Below are 23,232 nucleotides of genomic sequence, written 5' to 3' on the forward strand. Positions count from 1 at the left end.
AGACCAGACAAATGCACCATCTATGCCTTTGTTCAAATTAGCAAGATCAGATCTCCAGGACCCTCACTGCCCTAGAGAGCTTGTTCCACATCAACATAGGGCCACCAACGACTGCTCTTTAGGTCCAGTCATTGTTATTTGTTTGATTGAGTTAGTGCTTTCTGCCTGATCCCTTGACACCATGGTAGGTTCTGAATGAAAGGCTCTAAACTTTAGCAGAGGGAAAGCAACAACAGGCTCAGAGACGCCCAGGGAAATGCCTGAGGTACAATACCCGATTTGATGATTCCCATCTTCCAGCTCCCCAGAGCTGCTATCAGGTTTAATTACAGGTGATCTCTTTGGGCCCATACTGCCTGGACATGTTTTCCAAAAACTTAAAGGGAAATGTCAACAAAAGGGCTAAGGGCCCCGAGGCAGAGACTTTTATTAAGTGGATTTGTTCTGTGAAGTTTGCATTCAGTCAAAGGGCTGCACTTGAGGAACTAGAAGGCCACATGTGACCTTGAGACTCTCCATAGCCCCACCTCTGCAAGGGCTGGGCAACTGGATATCAGAAGTGAGGTTAAAGGGACTGGCATGATGCTGCCAGGGTAGAGAAGACTGAAGGAGGACTTAAAAACAACCTTGGAGTATATGGACAGGTTAGTACCCAGAGAATAGTAATAATGGAGGATGGAACAAAAGTGGGTCAAATATGGAGCAAGAAGAATTGAAACCAGATATCAGGAAAAAAAATTGCAAATGTTAAGCAAGGCTAAAGGTTACAAAGATTCCAGCAATCTCCTAGCTTTAGAATTACAAAAAGTTTGTGGATCTTTAAGAAAAAAAAATAGATCCTTACTTGTACAGTATTGAGTAGGTACTATACCTCTTGAAAGCAGGAGAATAGATAAAAGTATCTTTCACATCTATGATTCAATGAATGTTTGCTAACTGAATAAATTATTTACTTTGCAGTTAACACAGGAATTGACCCAAAGCCCTCCTTTCCATAAGCAGAAAGAAGTCACCTAAGCTTTCTCAAACATTCCAGTTATAAGAAGGCTCCCAATCATGGCCTCTTTACTGACCATGACCCAGTGAGTTAGAAATTGGTTCCTGTGAACGTACATCAATACCATTACTCACTCAAAGGCTTTCAAATTACCTTTATTAAAATCTTTTTTTTTCTTTTCATTTTTTTATGAAACACCTCAAAACACTTGGCGGTCAGTTACACGAATCAGTAAAAGTAGTGACAACTCATAAGACACTCAACAAAGTTCAACAAATTCCAACCATTTACAAGCCAAAGCTTAAATTAACAAAATTTTTATAAGCTCAATAAATATGTTCTGGTCCAGTTCAAGTATAATTCAACAGATCACAGCCTCAGATATTTCACAAGTAAAAAACCCTGATGATACCGGCCCGATGCTACAACTACACTAAGCTAGTGTTCAAGCCAACAGTTTATTTGCTGAATTCTGTGGGGGGAGGGGGGGCAGTGACTGAATATTGCTTTCTTTTGGGGCAGGGTGGAAAGGGAGGTTGATTTTTTAAAAAGCAGATCTTTGTAATATTAAAGCCTAAATTTTATCTAGGGAACAATGTATGTATTGCTAAAAATGGTAAATACTTTTGAGCCCCCTTTTGGGGACACACTTGGAAGTTATCAACAAACATTGCAGAAAAACGCCTTTTAAACAGAATAAGAACTTGCCTGGGCTGCTTTTAACACTGTACTGGGTTCAATACATATAGAAATAAAAAGTGCAAATTATGAAGATTGGTGAAGAATCATGCCAATGGTATTGTATAAAAATATATATTATATATGTATATATGTACACATGTATATCCTGAAATCTTTTGTAAATAGAGGATCTTGATGGAGTAAAAGAGATAAAAGCCTTAAGAAACATGGTTAGTGAACAACTCTCCACCCCCACCATGGACATATTCAGTTTATCAGCAAGGAAGACCTAAGAGTTCCTCAGGAGAAGCAGCCAATCCAAATTTCCATGCAAACCCTGCCAGGTGGAACAGGCGATGGCAGGGGATTTTCCTACTTTTGGGGGAAGAGTAGGCTGTTGCCCTCTGGGGCAAGGTGAACCTCTGCAACAACTTTCTGATGGTGACAGTGTAAGGTTTATCCCAATCTGGTTCAGTGAGTGGCACAACCCTAGAAAAGCTGAGAAATGCATCCCCTCCCCTCTCTGGGATGGCAAGATAGAGACATATGAGGTCAGGATATTTCCCAGAAAGGAAGGAACGGCTAGTGCCGAGGACACAGTACAAGCATTCCTTGTTCACAGGCTACTTTGGCAACTGGATTCATGATGTGTGGGGACAGGAGAACAGGTCTGGATTGAGCTCCAGTCTTCAAACCCTTTCACATCTCTTAAAAACCAACCTTCCTGAGGTTCTAAAATGTTCTAATGACAAATTTGGCTTCTCAGCTTTGGTAAAGCCCTGACCTGGACATGTCCAAACTGGTTTATTTTCCTTTAGTGCCTACCTGAAATCCTCTCTTATACACACACAGGTTTCCAATACCTGTATCTCCTCCCTGGCAACATTTGCTCAAAGTTTATACTCCAAAGTCTTATTATGTTTATGCTGTTTGTATTATATTAGTGGTTCAGACCCAGACCCTATCGATGAAATGTCCACCAAGTTCTAACCTATCATGAGAAATTAATAATTCTCTCATGCTATGTCTGCCAGGGGTGATAAGACCAAATACTGGGAATCTCTAAAGATTTCTTTAACTGCCTACCTTTTAAAGGTCCAAGAAGGCGAGATCGACTTTGCAGAAGTATCTTGACTTCTAGGGGCAGAACTGGGCTCCACTTCATACCCTTCTGAGGTTTCCCCCACAGGACTCGGAACTTCACAAAAAGTATCCAGGACCAAAACACCACACATGGAATAACTGACTCACTGGCTAGGGACAACATTGAAACTGAGCAAGTGTCTGGCCTAGAAAGGTAAAATCTATCTAATGCAGGAATGATCCCCCTGATCACCTCAGATCTGCAAAGAGTTTGAGTACAAATTATTAAAAGCCTCATGACAAGATACTTCAAACAGGATCATCACCAACTAGCTACAGACTCCCTTAATCCAGGTGTGAAGGGCCCTAGGTCAAAGGAACCTCCAGGCCTAGACTTAAGTTCAGCAACCTCTTTTTTCCTCAGTTGATCCCAAAGCTCAAGGGGCATCTTAAGATCATTGGGTTAGGAGGTTTTTCAGAAGAATGCAACCCAGACACCCCAGCATGGAGGCACCTTCGGGTGAGTCAAGGACAGAATCTTGGCTGGCAGTTTCATTGTTTTGGTGTTTCTCAATCCAACTCCAAGCACTGCTTTATGGCAGTCATTTGTCCCCGACATACACCAACTGCTATTTTAGCTGGAGGCAGAGGAAGTGTATGCTTCATTTTAATCCAACTGAATCTATACCAGATCCACTGTCCAAAATAAAACAAGCCCTCATTTCTCCTCAATCTGGGGTGGGGGTGGGGGTAGAAAGAAGGAGAGGATTAATCTGGAGGGAAATTATCTAAGCTTTCAGAAAGGTTTTTTTTGGGTGTCTTTCAAAGTCTGCTTCATTTTAATTTAAGACATAAAGCCAATGAACTTTCAGAAATAACTGAATGAAAGATCTTTAAAAACAGGTTACTAAAAATGGTGGCTTGGCCATACATTTGGAGAATGAAGGAGATTGAATCAGGCCCCTTAAGTATATACTCCTTGCCTTTCTTGGTGATGTTTGTTCTAACTCTAGAGCTCCGGGTACTCTAGCTGGGCTATCCCAGGCAACGAACAGCAAGCAGAGAGATGAATACTACTTCATTCAAGTGTCTCTTTACATAGACTTTTCTCTTTGAGGCCCTTCCCCTGGATGATCCACCCTTCTCTTGGCCTGATGTATCATGTCCCATCAAGAATTTAAACCTTGTTAAAAATCCCTGAGGAGTCAGGTTTTATGAAAAAGAAAAGGATGTGGGTACAGAACGCAAGGAGAGTCAGGTGAAAGTTTGAAAAAGGGCTTGACAGAGAAAGAAACACGCACGCACACATACAGAGAGGACATGCAGCTCTGCCTGTTGGGCGTGCCAGGTCTGCTTTGTTGTGGGAACAGTTTGGGGAGCATTTTCACTGGTTCTCTGGGTCCTGACCCAAACAATGTGTCCTCTGCTTTGCTCTGCTTTCCCTCCTCATCTCGAAGGAGAAGATGCAGTGGTCTTGTCTTGGAGATCAGCAAGGCACCACTGGCAATCCCTCATTCTCCCTCGTCTTGTTTCCACTGGGTCAGAGCTTTTTCCTCTCAAAGTGGGGCACAATTCCGATGCCACAGTCATCTGGCTTCGGGCTGCTGCCCTGTTCATTGCTCTGTAGGCCTTCCTCTGCCAGCTGGGACAAATACTTCTGTGCAGGAAGGAAAAGCAAATTCAATTCCAAGAGAATGACTGAACAAGCACCTGTTTTGGACCAGGCCCTGCCCTAGGTGCTCGATAATAACAGATTACATGCGCACAATGCTTGACAGTTACAAAGTATATTCTCATCATAATTGAAACTTAATGTAACTCTGGGGAATTGGCAGGACAGTCATGATTCCCCCATTTTACAGCTATGAAAACTGAGGCCAAGAGTGTGTACATGCCTAAAAAGTCATGTGGCTGAGAAGTGGAAAATCCAAGACTACATCCTAGGTATCATAACTTCCAGTCCAGTGCTAGTAGGCATTGTGACATAGTGAATAGAGAGCTTAACTTGGAATTAGGAAGATCTGGGTTCAAATCCTACTTCTGATACTAATTGTGTGAGCACGGTCAAGACAATTATCCTATTTAAGCCTCAGTCTTCTCATCTAAAAAATGGGAATGATAATACAAGTAATACCTCACAAGCTTGTTAAACTCAAATGAAATAATAATGTATGTAAAATGCCTTGAACATTTTAAGGTGCTGTGTAAATGGCGGTTCTTTACTTTTTATTATTAACAAAGAGACCACAAAGAGAGATGTCACGTCACCACAGCAATCTACAGAGAGTTTATTAGCAAAGTATTCAAATGCCAGGGGGAACTGGAGGGAACAGATGGAGCAGGGAAGTTCTTTCCCTCCAAACTTCCTGGCAATGCAGCCATCATCAATAGCTCATGATTTTACCAAAAGATCAATATACTGCGTTAACGTGCTTCCTTCATTTCAACAGAAATGGAGACATGTAGTATAAGGGAATTATAATGTTGCATGCATGAATAAATTGTTTTTGTTTTATTTTTCTTTGTTACAAGGGTGGGTCAAATTCTGTTTGAGATAGGGACAACTGCAATGTAGAAACAAAAGATAACAATAACAGAAGTTACTAAAGTTTCTTTTTTTAAAGAAGAAGTATTTTAGGGACACTATTTTGCAGAAGCCTCAGAGATCAACAGCATCTGAATTTCTAGCTACCTTTAGAACATATTCAGCTTGATGGTCTACTGACACTTTAAAATTTGTATGTACAAAACAGAATTTATCTTTTCCCCTAAAATGGCTCCTACTTCAGACTTCATTCTTTTTGCCTATGGCACAACTGCCTTTCTGGTTATTTTTTGACTCTTTCCTCTCCCCCCCCCTTCCTAAATCCAATCACTTCCAAGTCTGGTTAATTCAACCTCTTACATCTGTCTTTTCTTCTTTCCCCTCACAGCCCTATTTCTGGATTGCAGACTTCCAAACTGTGCCTCTGCTGCTATCTTGTCCCTAGAAACATCCAATAATCCCTGGAGTCTTCTCACCCCCAGAATATCCCCCAGTAAGGTCCACCTCCTGCTCCCATTGCTGAGTACCTCCATTGTGTGGAAGGGCCTAGGCTGCCCTTTGTTACTGCCCAAGCCCTTCTCCAAGCTGTACTCATGGCTCTGGACTTCCTCTACTATGCCACTGAAACCTCTTCACTCTAGAAGTTCACTTCCACCTTGGACTTCTCACTTTGGAAGTACCCTGTGTCCCTGTAGCCTCTTCCTCTGACTGGCTAATTTCTCCTAGGACTTTCATTTTAAGGAAGATGCCCAGGCCAGTCATATCTTCATTCCTCTCCAGCTTGCTCTCCTGACTCCACCATGCCGCTGTGTGGGTACTCCCTCCCCCTCTCCACTACCACCCCTAACCTTGACAGCTTCCATCTATGTGTTGTCTTCCCTCATTAAAATGTAAGCTCTTTGAGGGCAGGAACTGCATTTCTTTCTGCTTATATCTGTATTCCTAGCGACCACTGAAAGGATGAAGTAACACCTGCCTTGCCTCACTACCCAGTGGTTTTTTATTGATCAGGGCATGGCTATTCCCCATCCTCCTTTCCTCCTCTATTAGTACCAGCATTATATTGCACGTAGACTCCCTGCTGCAAAAGGAGGAGGCCAGGGCTAATCACAACCTGTCTTGCTCTAAGCGAGGAAAGAACTGACAGCTGTTCCTCTGCCTTGCAGTGTGTCACACATGCAATCTGGGGGGGCTGAAAGGGTAGCAAGACTACACAGAAAATATCCTGAAAATGGCAGCAAAAGAAAAGTCTCTAGGGGGGCTGAGACAGATGCTCGAGTGGCTTTGAAAGAGGAATCTAACCTATAGTGAATCAGAGCTGAACATTTTAGTAAATTCCAGGGGCTCATGTCCCCTCCTCACCCCCACCCCACTTCTCTGTTAAAAATCTGCCCAGGGGTCCAGTAGCATAAGAATTTCTCTAGATTGCTTTGGAAAGATGGCTATACTACTTGGGTAAACAGTCCTGTGGTCAGAGTTAGACTGCCACATCTTTTGGAGGTAGAGTCAAGGAATGGGGGTGGGGGGGACAGATGTATTTTGAGAAGATTACTAACATGAACTATCCAGTTCAATTCAACTGAGACAGGCTATAACCATAAACTGTCCCTGCCCATAAAGGAGGCTTGGGCTGGGCAGCAGGGCTTTGGCACCATTCATTCATTTACCCACTTATTTGTAAAAACCCTTGCTGATCAACTGCTCTGCGAAAAGCACTGTACTCAGTTACTGAGGGATATTCAGATTTTAGAGAAGAAATAATTCCTGCCCTCATGAAGCTTATAGTTTACTAGAGCCCTGGAGATCCCTTAACTTTAAAGCAGCAATTTTCAGGAATGAAACTAAGATGACAAATTACTTCAGGTTTTTGGACAGGGATCAAATAGCCCTTCACAAACTATGACACCGATGGTCACTTGGCCAAAACTCAGAAAGCTATTAACATTGTCCTTGGTACTTGACCTGCAATTAGGGTAAGCTGCCCCCAGGTCAATAGTGATGCCTTTGATGAGATCACATAACCCAAGTCCTCTGGAGTACAAACAGCTACAGGTATCCTGTGGCTCTAGAGCTTTCTGGCCTCTGACACAGACTGCTTTTGTCTAAAGAGGTGTAACAGGGGACTGCTCCAGCCAACATCAGAAGCCAGCTTTTCGGAAAAGAGAACACAGCATGATTATTAAGCAGAAATATATAGGTAGGCCAGATAGGACTTTAAAGTCTCATCTGACAACCTAAGATTCTGGTGCTAATGAAATTGTAAATACTTTAGTGAATTGTTTTGTGGAAACTGAACAATGAATAATATTAATTTTTACTGACAATATACATAGACCTAATTTAGGGTTGGCAAAGCACTTTACATACATCATCTCATTTGATCCTCAAAACCAGTGGTTTTCAAACTTTTTTGTCTTGGGACTTCTTTATACTTTTAAAAACATCAAAGACCCTCTCCCAAAGAGCTTTTGTTTATGTGTGTTAAATCTATCAATGTTTACTACCTTAGAAATTAAAACATCTTAGTATTATTATAAAAATAGTTTTGACCTTGTAGGCCCCCTAAAAGGGTCTTGAAAACTTACAGGTGATCGTGGACCACACTTTGAGAATTGTTGCTCAAAACAGTGATGTGGGTATTCCCATCTTCCTATTTTACTGATTAGAAAACTGAGGCTTAGAAAGATTAAATGACTTGCCTAGCGTCATATAACAGCATAGACAGCATTTAAATCTATGTTTCTCTTGACTCCTAATCTAGTACTCTTTCTATGATATCACACATTCTCTCAAGGGATCTTCTGCTTTCTCTCTTTTGCCTCAAGGGCTCCGACTATTTTCATCTCCCCTCCTCCTGCCTTGCCATAAAGAAGTTACTTTGATTGTTGTGATGATCAAATATGTCATACTCCTTCTAATTTGTGAAAAAGGCCTGTGTTTTAATTATGACTGTTTTCTAACCTATAAATACTTTCCTTACCTGTTGGAAAAGGAAGAAGGTAACTTGCTAGGAGTCTTGTAGCTAGCTGCTAACTTAGAGCTGAACAAATGAATTGACTTGGCATTTTGGGGCCTGCAGAATTCTGTAGGAATTGTTGGCAATGAATTTTAATGTCATAATCCCCTGTCCAACCTGGAATAACTTACTCCCTAGTGTAGGGTAGAAAACACTACATTTGGAATCAGAAGGCTTGGGTCTGAATCCCACCTTTGTTCTTTACTATCTGTGGCCTTGGGAAAAATCTTCTCTGGGCCTCAGCTTCCTCATCAGTAAAATGAAGGCGCTCAATTCAATAAACTATTATTCTTCTAACTCAAATGTCATGACGCTAATGATTTCCCACTGAGCAAACCTGAGATTTAATTGGGGGGTAGGTGGGGTGGGAATGCAGAGAAGATGGCAGAGATGACCTTAGAAACCACCTTTAGAATCAAGGGCATCTCTGTGATAATCTCGTGTGCGGCTTCACAAGGAACCAGTTTGGGACGTTTGGGGAGATTTGTGGCATATTGAGGCAGACACTCGCTTTCCTCAGTAAATCTGAGCTCCCTGAGGCTTTGACAATAGAGGGAGAAACGGAATGGGAGAAGGCATGCTGCCCCTACCACATTAGGAAGAGACCCTGATCTCTGCACAGTGTCCTGCCAGTGCCTCTCAGGGCAACAGAGCCCCTTTCTTACCTGCAGATTTCTGTAGTGGATAGAACTGCGGCAGTGGCTTGTCTTTGCTGTCTCCTCATTAGTGTAGAAAAGACCACACAACTTGCAATAAAACCCCGTCCTGGGCACCACAAACTCTACTCCTGTCCAAGAATGGGGAAGGAAATAATGTTAGAAATATGGCAGACTCTCTCCTTGTCCCCAATGCCTTTGAGGACAATGACCGACTTGGGCCTGGCCAGGGTCTGGGCAAGTTTTGGTATATCCCTAGGAAAAACAAGGATAATTCATGTTTGTATAATGCTTTCGAATCTGCAAACTGCATACTTTTACATTCATAATTTTACTTAATCCTCACATGTGAGGTAGATAGCATAGGGTAGGGGTGGGGAACCTGCAGCTTTGAGGCCACATGTGGCTTTCTAGGTCCTTGGGGGCAGCCTTTTGACTGAGTCCAAGTTTTACAGAACAAATCCTTTAATTAAGAGGATTTGTTCTGTGAAGTTTGGATTCAGTCAAAGGGCCACACTTGAGGACCTAGAGGGCCACAGGTGGCCTTCAGGCTGCAGGTTCCCCATCCCTGGCATAAGGGTTACTATCATTTTACAGATGAAAAAAATGAGGCCTCAATAAGTTGTGATTTATCCAAGGCCACCCCCTTTAAGAAGCTTTCCCTCATTCCCCTGACCTGATATGATCTCTCCCTCTGCCTAATTCTCATGGTATTTTGTACCTCTCCTAGGGTCTTATTACACTCTTCCTGGCATTATAGTCACTTGTTCCTTTACCTTATCTTATCTTTCTTTACTAATTTGTAGGCTCACTGAGGGAAAGATTGAGTCACATTTATTCCCTGTAACACCTATATAGTCTGCACATAGTAGGTGCTCAGTGAATGTGAAATTATGAAAGCAGTGGATGGGTGGAAATGAACACTAAACTACAAGTCCAGAGTTTGCCTAATAATAATAGCTAGCATTTACAGAGAGCTTTAAAGATTGGCAAAACACATTAGAAATACATATTTGTAATAGTATACATTTTCACTTACAGTATACACTTATATTATACCTTTATCCTCACAACAATCCTGGGAGGTAAATGCTATTATGATCCCCACTTTATAAATTAGGAAACCAAGGCTGACATTGGTCAAATGATCTGCCCAAGGTCTCAAGCTAGTTAAGTGTGTCTATGACAGGATGTAAACTCAGGTCTTTCTGACTCCAGGTCCAGTGTTCTATCTACATGAGTCTGAAAAAATTTAAGGAACTTGTCCAAGGTCACACAACCACGAAATTAAACTCTCTATACATCCTGCCATAATAAACACTATTATAAGGAAATGGTAGAAAGAGCCTTGGGCTTAGAGTCAGGAGAATTGGGTTCTAGTACATATCTGAGAGGTTCTAAAAAATTATAACATAGTATACAAGTATAAGGGTTGGTAAACTCCCTAGGTCTGCCTTCATGGCTGTGGCTATTCCAGTTTCAGGAAAGAAACCTCTCCAGCCATCAGAGGACACCCGTTTTTCATCCCTATTATCTCCAACCTTTCATCTTCAGGACCTGAGACACATCATTCTCCATGACTATATAGAGTAGAAAATGAGTATTGGTGGCAAGAAGATCATCCATAGGACATAGCTTCTGGAGTCTCTTGGCACCAGGAAGGAAGTTATCCAAAACTGAAATGGTTCTAAGTCAGCTGCTAAACAGCTGTACACAGTGCACAAGTTATGGAGGGCTTGAAATGACTGTTCTCCTGCTCATCCAAGCAGGAAAGATTGTCAGTATATCTCAGCGCCCCCTGAAATAGATAAGAATTCCAGGCTTGCCATTAGCAAGTTAATCTTTTTTCCACTTCAAAATTAGCATTTACCCTTTGGAGTCAGATAGGAAAGGGAAAACACTAGAGAGTAAAACATATGTCTTTGTCCTTTGTGATTCCCCCACAGCAGAGAAGGGGCACAGTGGTTATAGTACTGTGCTTGGAGTCAGGAAAACCTGTGTTCAAACCTTGCCTCAGACACTTACTAGCTGTGTGATTGTGGGCAAATCACTTAACCTCAGCCTCACTTATTTGTAAAATGGGGGTAATAATAATGGCACCTATCTCACAAGGTTGTTGTGAGGATCAGATAAAATATGTAAAAGCTACTTGCAGATCACAACTGCTATACAAATGTCAGCTATTACTGCTATCTCTATGCCCACTCCTCTCTAGCTTTTTGCTGGGTCCTTTTTATCTTCCTGATGGCTTAGGGTGGCGTCTTCCTTAAGATCCTATCTTCACCTTTTCTGCTGGCTCTGCACTTTTCTTCCTTGGCAATCTCAGTTTATGAGATGGCTTAATGGGTAAGAATCTACACCTCTATCCCCAATATCAACCCTGCATTTTTAACCATCCTCCCCACCCAGGGTTTATATTCTTATATGCTGGGGCCATTCCAAAATCATTTACGTCCAAAAAGAATTTATTGTCATCTCTAAATCATGTCCTCCTTCAACTCCCCTATCTCTGATGGTATCACTAGCATTCACTCAGTCACCTATGTGCAAAACCCTGGTGCTATCTCTGTCTGCATTTTGGGTTGGTGACTGCCAGGGAAATGGTCAGCTGAACTGATTCTCCCTGACATTTCCCACTATTACCATGGCCTCAACACAGACATCTGTAAGCAGTACTGATAATGCTCTTCCTAACGGTAGAAATACCTTTCTCTCATCTCCCCATCAGGTAAGTCAACTGAGAAATCATGCACTTGTACACTTTCATCCAAAATAGACTGACTTATTCTCTTGCTCTTTGGCCCTCTGTTTCTGTCTCTCTCTGTCTGTCTGTTTCTGTCTATCTCTGTCTCTGTCTCTATCTCTCTCTGTCTCTCTCATCTCTCTCCCACAGCCCTTGCCACCCCCAACTACATAACCCACAGAAAATGGAGGGGTTTAGGAAGCAGTGATGCACAGGTTTGTATAGCCCCAGGTTCAGCTTTACCCCCTAGGTAGGTGACAAGTGACTGGTAAATCTGAGATATTTGTTCATTATTCTCTGCAAGGTTGTACTGAGCTTTTCCTCCAAAGTCTGGTTGGGACAGATGGTGCATGTGGGAAAGCAGCGGGAGATCTTTAAAAGCACATTCTATTGGAAAGACCTGAAGCTTCATTTGTGGCAGCGCTTAGGTGGGTCCCAGAGGGGAGAGGGGCCAGAGAGATAAGATGTGATGAAGCTATCATCACATACCCACTCACATCTCATCTAAACAAAAGGAGGGCTAGTACAAAATACAGCAAACAATCTAAAATCATTTCTATTAGGCAGCAGCATATAGCCAGACACACACCAGCTCAATTCACCAAGCATTTGTTTTCTTGTTCATTATTATTTTTTGTTCATTATTATCATCCTCTAAGAGATAGGAAAAGTAGGCATTCAGAAGCACACCTCATCTCTTTCTCTCCCGCCCCTGTCATCTCTGCATCACAGCTGGGTGGCACCCCAAATGAAGCCTCAGGGCTTTCAGATAGAATGTGCATTTGAAGATCTCCTACTCCCTTTCCTACATACATAATCCATCTCAACTGGACTTGGCTCCGGTGGCCTCCCCTCCCAATCAGTAAGAAGCACTCCTCTGGAAAAGGTCTGGATTTCTCCTCTCTCTAATCTATTATCCCCGCAGCTTCCAAAGTGACATCCCTAAAGCACAGGCCTTACAATGTCTCTCACCTGATATGTAAACTCCAGTTTCTCCCTATGACCTTGAAGATCAGATGCAAACTTCAGAATCCCTTGTTTCTTTCAAACCTCAATTCAAACACCATCTCCTACGTGTGGCCAGTTGCTAGTTTGTCTACCCAGCAAAATTACCTTGCATTTATTACCTACATAGTTATATGTGTAACTATTCTTGCCTCCTATCAAATGTGAGCTCTTTTTATTTATATATTTGTATCCCCTGTGCCTAGTCCAGGACCTGGCACAAAGTAGACATTGAATAAATGCTTGTTGATGAATTATTGACCAGAGTCCTGCCTTCGTTATTTGCTTGCCGAGAGACTTTGGACAAGTCACAAATAATAACTACTTGATGGTTTTCCTCACAACAGTCCCATGAGGTAGTGGGTACTAGGATTATTATTTTTGTTTTGCAGATGATTTTGATGCTTTGAAGTGGGCCTTGAGGCTGCAGGTTCCCCACTCCTGCTCTAAAGGGTGAAGCTACCTGCCCAAAGTCACACAGAGGACACAATATCAAATCCCCTGGTTCTCCATTACTTTCCATTTACATCTGAAACTACTCATTATAAATACACCTGCTCTGCCTCCTTTTTGGGGAAGCTCAAATGAGATCATGTAAGTAACATGATGTGTAGTTACAAAGCACTGTATTATTATTATTATTATTATTATTATTATTATTATTATTATTATTACTATTGTTATATTCACTCCAGCCTCCTAATCTACACTAAAACCATTTCCCTTGCCCCAGTGCTCCTGCTCCTGCTCTGGGCTTACCTGAGTCCTAGGCTAAGGCTCAGCTCCAAGTTTCATGCTCCAGCAAGTCTTCCTGGCCAACCAAATACACCTGAAGCTCTCCCTTAGGAATCCCTACAGTATTTACCACTGCTCATTGAGCACTTAGCATATTGACTGCTATTGTTAGTTAAACCTCTGCACCCTCTCAGGAAGACTTCCAGGTCCTGCCGCAGGTCACATCACCCAGATTGTTTAGAGCTAAGCATGTCTGCCTGGCCCCACTTACCTAACCAAGCTTTACTGTTATCTTCCTATTATGCTACAAGACAGGCAGACTCATCCCCTTTTCTACCTGGGAACAGTAATCAAAACAACACTGACATTATTTCTGGAAAGGGCATGCCTGAGGGCATGTCCTTCTGGCTCCACTAACTGCCCTTGTGACTTCCTTAAACAAAATTCCCTTCCTTGGCCACCACTCCCCAATATGTATTGGCTTATCCATTCAAACTCATGTTCCATGAAGGGAAGGACTATCTCTTTTATATTTGTATTCCTAGCACTTAGCACAATGCTTGGCACATATTGTAGTATCTGCTTAACAACTAACCTTCTTTCTTTCTTTCTTTCTTTCTTTCTTTCTTTCTTTTTCTTTCTTTCTTTCTTCTTCTTCCTTCTTTCTTTCTTTCTTCTTTCTTTCTTTCTTTCTTCTTTCTTTTTTCTTTCTCTTCTTTCTTTCTTTCTTTCTCTTTTTTCTTCTTCCTTTCCTTCCTTCCTTCTTCCTCTTCCTTCCTTCCTTCCTTCCTCCTCTCCCTCTCTTCTTCCCTCCCTCTCTCCCTTCCTTCCTTCCTTCCTTCTTTCTTCTTTCTTTCTTTCTTCTTTCTTCTCTTCTTCTCTTCTTCTTTTTCTTCCCTTCCTTCCTTCCTTCCTTCCTTCCTTCCTTCCTTCCTTCCTTCTCCTTCCTCTCTCTCCCTCCCTCTCCCTTCCTCTCTTTTCTTTCTTCTTTTTTCTTTCTTTCTTTTTCTTCCTTCCTTCCTTCCTTCCTTCCTTCCTTCCTTCCTTCCTTCCTTCCTTCCTCTCTTCCTCCCTCCCTCTCTCCCTTCCTCTCTTCTTTCTTTCTTTCTTCTTTCTTTCTTCTTTCTTTCTTTCTTTCTTTTTTTTTCTTCCTTCCTTCTTCCTTCTTCCTTCCTTCCTTCCTTCCTTCCTTCCTTCCTTCCTTCCTCTCTTCCTCCCTCCCTCTCTCCCTCCCTCTCTCCCTTTCTTTCTTTCTTTCTTTCTTTCTTTCTTTCTTCTTTCTTTCTTCTTTCTTTCTTTCTTTCTTTCTTTCTTTCTTTCTTTCTTTCTTTCTCCCTCCCCCCCTCCCTTCCTATCTGCCCAGGATTAGGTACTATGTCTTATTTGTCATTTTATGTCTCTCAGAGCCCCCATGACTGAGTCTTACTAAAAAATGGTATGCAGAAGACATTTGTTGATTTGTAGCACCTAAGCAATAGAGTCAACTTTTTTTTTGGAGATAATTCACAGATAACTTTAGTCTATGGAACTCCCCCCACTAATACTGGCAGGAATCAGTCTTGCTAACCTCAACTTGTCTCCTTCCACACCCACCCTTTCACCACAGCCAAGGTGCCTAATGGGGTAATGTGAGTTGGATAGCTTATTTCTCTTGCCCTGCCCACCTGTGCCAGCACTACTGAGTGATGAGATGGCCCTGAGAAGGAAGCTGAGGGAAAGGAAAGAAGCATGGGGTGTGGAGAATAGTCTAACTGTATGTAATTCACCCTCTGCATAATTGCGAGTTGGCTGTAGGCATTATAGATGTAAACATGATTGCTTTGTGACGCATTGGAAATGTCTATAAAGAAGCTAAGTTAGCAATATACAAGGGCATTATCACAATAAGAGCCAGTTATATAAAGTATAGAGAAGCACATATGGGGCTGCTCTTTCTTCCATTTTCAGTCTGTATTAACTGAAATAATTAAAACTGCATTCACTGTCCAATAACAGCTCCTGAATGAAGGTAATTATATGTTAGTCATAGTAATAAACCTGCCACTGAATTGAGAATATAAGCATTTGGGGATTGAGCTTCTGCCAGTTAGGAAGTGCCAGACTATGACAGTTCTTGCTGGCATGCCTCAACCAGAACAGAGCTGACAGTAAAGTGGTGGAGCCTTCCCCCATGTTGGGCCCTTTCACTAGTCCCCAGTGTTTCTGCTTTCCTCTACTTTACTGGGGAACCAGGCCAGACCACAGGCTGCTGTTGTATTTCCCTGACACCACTGATCCCCAAAGAACACGTGACTTTTAATCCCACCTCCCACAAGACTTATTCTTCTCTCTGCCTATGAAGAAATAGAGGAGGCAGGCTGGTAGAATTAAGTGAAAAGAATAGTGTATTAACTTTTAGGAATCTTCATTTGCTGTGTGATCCTGGGTAAGTCATTTTACTTTTTCTGAGCCTGAATATCCTCATCTATCAAGGTAACTATCAAACAATGGATGAGAAAGTACTTTCAAAAGCACAACCTACACACAGGTAACCAGGGGTATTACTTCTTAACTTTTCATGTACTTATGTTTTTTCTTCCTAACTAGACTTCCCAAGCTCCATCGAAGACTGTATGATCCACTTTGTGATGACATTCCCACCCCTCTTCCCCCTAGTGCTTAGCACAATATTATGTTCAATAGATATTGCTGAATAAATGAATTCCCTGGAATCCTTTCCACCCCCTCCCAAAATCTGACATCCATAGCTAGAAGCTCCACTATTCAGAACTAGGGGCAGAGGCTACCATCTTGAAATACTTTGAGTTCAGAATGGTATTCTTTTTTTTTTTTAAATCTGTTTTTGTTTTGCCTTATAGATCCTAGGATTTATGGCTGGAAGGAATCTTAGAGATCATCTGGGGTGGGGAACCTGTGGCCTCTAGTCTATATGTGGCCTTCTAGGTCCTTGGGTGGGGCCTTTTCACTGACTAAAAGTTTTATAGAACAAATCCCTAAGGGATTTGTTTTGTGAAGTTTGGATTTAGTCAAAGGGCTGCAGTTGAGGACCTAAAGGGCCACATGTGGTCTAGAGTCCACAGGTTCCCCACCCCTGCCCAAACTTCTTATTTGACATGTGAGGAAACTAAGGCCCATTGAAGTGACTTTCATACAGTATAAAAGTAGGCTTCAAACTGAAGTCCTTTAATGACAAATCCTCTTTCCAATGGCTGGTAGCAAACTGACCTCTTCAAAGTGAGTAAGAAACAGAAGATGATTCTTTTACTGAACCCAACACAATCAAAATGGCATGATTGAGGGAAGAAAAAAACAAGAGCAAAGCATTTTTTAAATCAACAAAAGGTAGGAATCTTGCCGTGTTAGCCAGGCAGCTCCCCATCTTGACCAAGCTGTCACTATTCCATAGGTAGTGACTTCATTATTTGCATTTATTGCATTGCCTTTTTAAGAATGCTTTTTGTGATATTTTTCCTATTTCTGCCTGAAATTATATCAGCAACACTATTTATATGTTACTAGATTTTAGGTCTTAAAAGGACCCTAGAGATAATCTATTCCAGGCTCCTTGTTTTAGAGATGAGGAGACTGAGACCTAGAAAAGGAGGTGACTTTCTACAGAGTTAGTAGAAAGGAGTAGTAGGGGACAGGATTAGGACCTATGTCTCCTGACTCATGCATAATCCAAGTTCCTCCCACCTTACCAGGCTATCTCCCTCTGAAGAGATTGTTCCCTCAGCCTTCTCTATTTGCATATGGGAAATATCAGCTAGGAGTCTGTGTCCTGCTTTCTTTGCTGAAGTTGAAGATCCCCTCTCTTCCGCCTGAAGATCTAAATTCACTCCCTTGGTTTCCTTAGGAATGAAAGCACTGACTTCTGAAAGGAGAGACCTCTTAGCCCTGGCTCACAGGAGTTCTTAGTTTCTAACAGCTTGTTCCCATGAAGTGTCTCCTCCATCATCAGGAGATGAAAAACACAAGCAATGCTAAATGTCACCTTATAAACCCAGGTTGTTGCCAAAGATGTAAAGGATTGCTCAAGGTGCCCTTAGATGTTAGCCTGAAACTTCCAGCTTACATCATCACCTACCAAGGAGGAGCCCTGTATGCAACCTACCAAGAGGAATGCTAAGTTCACTGAACACATCCTCTGGTTCCCAGGAAGGCAATGGATGAGGCTGTTTTGTCTCCATCTCACTATAGGCTAATGAGCTCATTTCCAAGGACGGGATTTCTGTGAATCTGGAGTTTTCTGGAAAATATAAGTAAATATGGGTAATTCACAAAACATATCATGCCATGAAAAATCCCTGCGATTTATCTATATCCTGTACACTGGGTGACTGACCAATGGTCACCTGGGCTGCTAAATCACATGGAACCTGGCAAATGATTGCAATTTAGAACCAAAGCACCTTGACTAAGATCCCTTCCCCACCCCCACCCCCAAAACAACAGCATACACATTACAATCTTGGCATATCTTTTCATTCGGTTTGTCAAGGAGAGAGGGCTGTTTAAAGCTCTGTCTGGAGCAGTCTACTGATATCAAATGGAAGAGTCAACACACCCATAGCATAATTCAGTATGATCCCCCTCTTTGCAAGCAATGAAGAGGGTAAAAGACCATTGTCATGTCCCCACATTTAACCGTGGCAAGAAGGGCAATGACATTCTTGCCCCAAACCTGTCAAGCATTATTTCTAAAGATGACCTCTAAATGCTATATAAGATAACGAGCCAATCATGCCAAAGACACGTTCAGGCCTATGCTGACAGAGTAAAGGAGGGTCCAGGCAAAGGAAGCCTGCCCCTCCTTTATTCAAGGCCGTACCACAGGTTTTCTGAGGCAACAGAAAGGCCACTGAGTAGTGGTCTCCACAGAGATTCAAAAGAACAGTTTGGAATGACCTTCAGAGTGCCTGGAATGCCATATTCTGACCTGGCTCTCCTATTCCACCAGGCAGAATAGAAGCAGCGAGTGATGGATTGGGAGGATTTTTACTGCCTGGTTCTATTATGACAGTCTTCCTTCATACACTAAAGCCTTACATTAGTCTTCTGGATGCTAACTGGCTGCTTTACAATGCATCTTTAGCTAGAATCACTACAGATTTTTTTAAGGAATATTCTTTCTCCCCTTTTTGGCTTCTGGTTTTCATTTAATATCTCTTGATGCTTACAACTTTGCATTGCAGGTAAGATGAGGCTCAATCTATTTTAGAACAAACTTTATGACATGGCAGGGTCCTGCACAGTCATACTGCATCCGTCACCTCATAGAACATGCATCACTGATTTTGAGTCAGAGTAATAATAATAAATAGCTAACATTTATATGTGTGAGACACTGTGCTAAGTGTTTTGCCAATATTATCTCATTTGATCCTTAGGATGACCCTGAAAGGTAGGTGCTGTTGTTATCCCCATTTTAATGATGAGGAAATTGAGGCAAATAGAGGTTTAAGTGACTCGCCCAGGGTCCCACAGCTAGTAAGTGTTTTAAGGTTGGATTTGGACTTGGAAGGGGCCTCGGGGGCAATCTAGCCCAACCTTCTCATTTGACAGGTGCAGAAACTGAAACCTAGAAAGCTTAAATGATTTACTAGGTGACAGATCTGGAAGGGTAAGTGATTTATCCCATCACAAAGGTAGGAAGTGACAGTGTCAGAATTCAAATTCAGAGCCTATGACTCCAAGTCACTGCATCACACTGCCTCCCTCTGCTGAATCAAAGAATCACAGAATATCAGAGCTTGTAGGGAAGGACCAGTGAGATCAGCTAATCCACCTACCTCATATTAGAGATGAGGAAACTGAAAGCTAGAAAACGTAAATGATTTATTAGATAGCAGATATGGGACTCAAAGCCAGGTCTGCCTACTCCAAGTGCTCTCCCAACTAGGCCAGAGTGGACAGATGTGGGAGATCACAGAACAAGGCCTGACCCACTCCCAAACCCTGGGGTAGCAACAAGAGGCAGAAAAACAAACCAAAAACTACTTTGCAGTGAGCACTGCTTTCCCTTCCCCATACTCTTCTTCCACCCCTCCTTCCTTAAGTCCCTTGGCAGGTCAGAAATAGCTGCCCCAGGATTGCCCGTGTGGACTTGTGCCATGCAGACACAAGAGAGGCCAGGCTGTTAGCTGATCTGTAGGAACTGTTGCTGTTTTCGCTGATAATCTGAACTAATTTTAGCAGGAGTTCATCTGGGCTCATGTGAACTCAAAGGAGACCATCCTGTCTGATTACGCCTCCCAGAAAACTCATTGCCTCCTATCCTATTTCCTTTACATTTGTCTAAAAGCCTTTAACCGTTTTACTTGGCTTATAGAAGCTTTCTTCTGTTACTAAATTACTCATAAGGCAGTCAATGGCTATTAGCAATATTATTAGCAATGTTAATAGCAGCCTGCAAAACTCCTGTGTTACAGCCCTCTAGTTAGAAAGTCCTTGAGTTAGTGCAGCAGCACATGAGAAAAAGTTAGTAGTTACCCTCAGTCAACATTTCTTGGCAAGCCTGGCTTTGGTTGCTGGTCTCTGTGTGGGAGCTGGGCTTCTCCTCTGGTTTGCTGCTGTCCTGTGTCCCATTTTTAGGGGATCCCATCAGCTTATAATCATCTAGGAAAAGCCCAGACTGTGTTCCCCCTTCCTCTGCTGGCTCTTGGGAAGACATTTTCTGTGATGTGGGGACTGGGTTAACATCTGAGTTTTCAGCTCCCTTTCCTTCCTTCTTATAGCAATTTGGATCTTTAGGAAAGCTGTCTTCCTCAGGCTCAGCTGGTTTCTTCATAGTGTCTAGATTTATGCCCGTCTGCCCTTCAAGCCCTATTTCATCAGAATGGCTCCTGGAGGCAGCACTTTCTCTGTCCGACTCGAATCTGATTTCAGCAGCTCCGCCAGCCGCAGATTCACCTGCCTCCTCGGCTAATTCCCCGTGATCAGTGTTCAGGTCTAAAGGGGTCATCCCACAGGGAAATATTTCAGGGCAGGTTTTGTCCTTCTGCCCAACTGGCACAATCTCCTCCAGTTCTGTGATGTCTGGCTCCATGATAAAGTCCTCCTCTTCCCCCACCTCGTCCACTGTAACGAGTTCTTCCATGTTGGTGGGGTACCAGCTCTCCCCCTCCACTTCACTTCCGCTTTCCCAATCTTGTTCCTGTATAAAAAGGTTGAATGTTGATCAGAAGATGGCTTACTAATTGACCTTAGCAGTAGAGGCAGGCCAAAGTGCTCTAACCATGCCACCAGAGAAGGATCTAAGCACAGCGACCGAGTGTTCTTCTAATTTGAACTGGAAAGAATTACTTGGTAATTCAGTAGCACTAAACCTCTCAAGCCCCACACGGCAGGCCATGCATTGCTTAAAGAGTGTTGTGTTTCCCTTGGTGTCTTTAGAAGTCACTTGACTATACTCTGAACCCCTAAATGCCACCAAATTGGAAAAAGCCAGAAACACTTCAACTATTAGATTTAAAGTAACACATTGTAACCACCTATTAAAATATAAACAAATTTTTTAAAAGCCTTCAACTTGTCTGAGTTATTTTCTTGTGATAGTGGGCATCTTTTTGATAGGCATTCGGGCACAAATAGCAAAGATCCTACAAATCCCTCCTGCCTTTGTGGGCAAAAACGTACATGCATATTTCTCACTTTGGACACCTACCGAAACCACTTTTCTTAGTGTGCCAGGATAGCCCAAAGAGTGGGAAAGCAGACTCAGGAGATCAGTTTTCTCCTGCCACAGACACTGATATCTTCCTCATCTGACATCAACTTATGACTGGAAAGTTTTGAAACTGGACAGTTTCCAAGGACATTTCTTTGTGCCTCAGAAGCAGTAGACTGGGTATGTGGGGGGGGGAACTGTAACTGGATTTTTCACTCTAATTATATAAAATAATCCACAGCATTACAAATGATGTCTGGGGATTTGTGGGGTTATTATCTAGGTTCTCTGTGGCCTATGGGTCCTGTTACTTGAAAGTCTATTTTGGCAAGATGGCTTCTTAAGCCTTATGGTATTTTTTTAGCACTCATTTTCTCAACAACTATGACCAAGTGTCAGGAGTGTGAAGCAAAGATTTCAGGACAAAGCTATCTCCCAAAGTCTAGGTTGAATATGTGCACATGTGTGCACACGTGTGTACATGTGGGTTCGAAGGGAAGTAAGCTATGAATAGATTTCATTCAGAGAAATAGATGGGATATCTGAGGATGGCTACTTAGCCTGGGTGCCACACTTCCAAATGGGGAAAACACCTTCACAAGAGCCTATATGGATTTGGTATAGATATGGGTAAACTAGTTGTGTCTCAGATGAGTGTTACCTTCTCTTCCCTTTCATTTGCGGCATCAGAATCTTCTATTTTCATAAATTCATCACTTTCCTCCAAAGCTTCCTGTTCTTCTTTCCCAAGCTTAGAGAAACAAAGATAAAACAAAATAAACAATGTTAACAATGGGCACCGGAGGGACAAAGGGGCAGTGTGAATATGAACTGAAAAACATCTTCAGGTTAAGTCTTTAATAATAAAAGGTATCCTTTTTCATTTAAAAACATTATTATGAGAAGGGGGAACAGAGGTTTCATGGGAGCACCAAAGGAATCTGTGGCACAAACATATAAAAGGTTAAGAACCTTCCCTTGAGGCCACGTGTGGCCTTCTAGGTCCTTGGGTGTAGCCTTTTGACTGAGTCCAAGTTTTACAGAATAAATCCTTTTATTAAGGGGGTTTGTTCGGTGAAGTTTGGATTCAGTCAAAGGGCCACACTTGAGGACCTAGAGGGCCACATGTGGTCTCGAGGCTGCAGGCTCCCCACCCCCACTTAGCCTATATTAAGGTATCCTTAGTAGGTTCAGGGTTGTTTAGTGAATTAGAATTATACAGGTGACCTGATAGTTCTTGATTCTAAGAACTATCTCTTGGCATAGTCAGGGTGACAAAGTGGTAGCCACCCAACCTACACCCCATGGGCCAAACATCCTCTTTCCAATAACTATGCCCAGGATAATTACTCTGTACCACTCATACCCTCTCCCCTCTTTCTTCTCTCACTGTTACCTCTCTCTGGCCCATCTAATTAAAAATATAAGCACAGAGAAGAGGTCAGCCTGAATCCCCAAAAAACAAAGTCTCCAAAATAGCTTCCCAAGATCCCAAGGGCACCTTCCCAGGCCTAAACTTTGGCTAACAAATTATTTTTTCAACTCCTTAAGGGGTAACACTTCTCCAGGAACTCTTAGGTGAGGATGGGTTCAGAATAAAAGATTCTGGAGATCATTTTAAGTTCCCAGAACTGCTCCATCTCGGCATACAAATTAGGCTTGGGAAAAATAATGGGAATCTGGTGTAGAAGTAGTCATGACCTTTTTTTTTTTAAGGCAATTGGGATTAAGTGACTTGCCCAGGGTCACACAGCTAATAAGTGTCAAGTGTTTGGTCTGAGGCCAGAATCTAGGAGAACATATTTTTTAAAAATTCAGAGACATGAACACTAAACCAATGATGAGGATGGGATCTGGACCCCAAAAGGAACCCCCTCCCCCTTTTCCACGTGGCCAAATCTCTGGCATTTGCCTGAGGTCGTATTCCTATCAACTGGCCTTTGGTTATCTCCTCTGGGCCCAATCTCCCAGTTCTGTTACCTTTAACCTAACCTAGCCCTCCATTGTCTTACCTCCCAGTGGCCCCTGGGTACTTCTCAGGGTTAATCTTATCTTGCCTCCAATTCTCCCTTGGCCAGGTGGTCCAGGTCTCTGGCATTCTA

At 42.4% G+C, this 23,232-nt stretch overlaps 1 protein-coding gene across 1 annotated transcript in view; it reads right to left on the reverse strand.

The window, feature by feature from the left end:
• Positions 1–1,136: 1,136 nt before the first annotated feature.
• RBM20 (RNA binding motif protein 20) overlaps positions 1,137–23,232 on the reverse strand; it is a 239,187-nt gene continuing 217,091 nt past the window's right edge. The window contains exons 10-14 of the mRNA XM_020988006.2: positions 21,792–21,881; positions 19,954–20,617; positions 17,576–17,710; positions 8,988–9,109; positions 1,137–4,418 (exon numbers count right to left, since the gene is read on the reverse strand). Coding sequence (XP_020843665.2) covers positions 4,302–4,418; positions 8,988–9,109; positions 17,576–17,710; positions 19,954–20,617; positions 21,792–21,881 — 1,128 coding nt within the window. The 3' untranslated portion in view covers positions 1,137–4,301. The remainder of the gene's footprint in view (positions 4,419–8,987; positions 9,110–17,575; positions 17,711–19,953; positions 20,618–21,791; positions 21,882–23,232) is intronic.

This window comes from Phascolarctos cinereus, unplaced genomic scaffold (genome assembly GCF_003287225.1).
Source record: "Phascolarctos cinereus isolate Bilbo 61053 unplaced genomic scaffold, phaCin_HiC Scaffold_3;HRSCAF=262, whole genome shotgun sequence".
NCBI lineage: Eukaryota > Metazoa > Chordata > Mammalia > Diprotodontia > Phascolarctidae > Phascolarctos > Phascolarctos cinereus.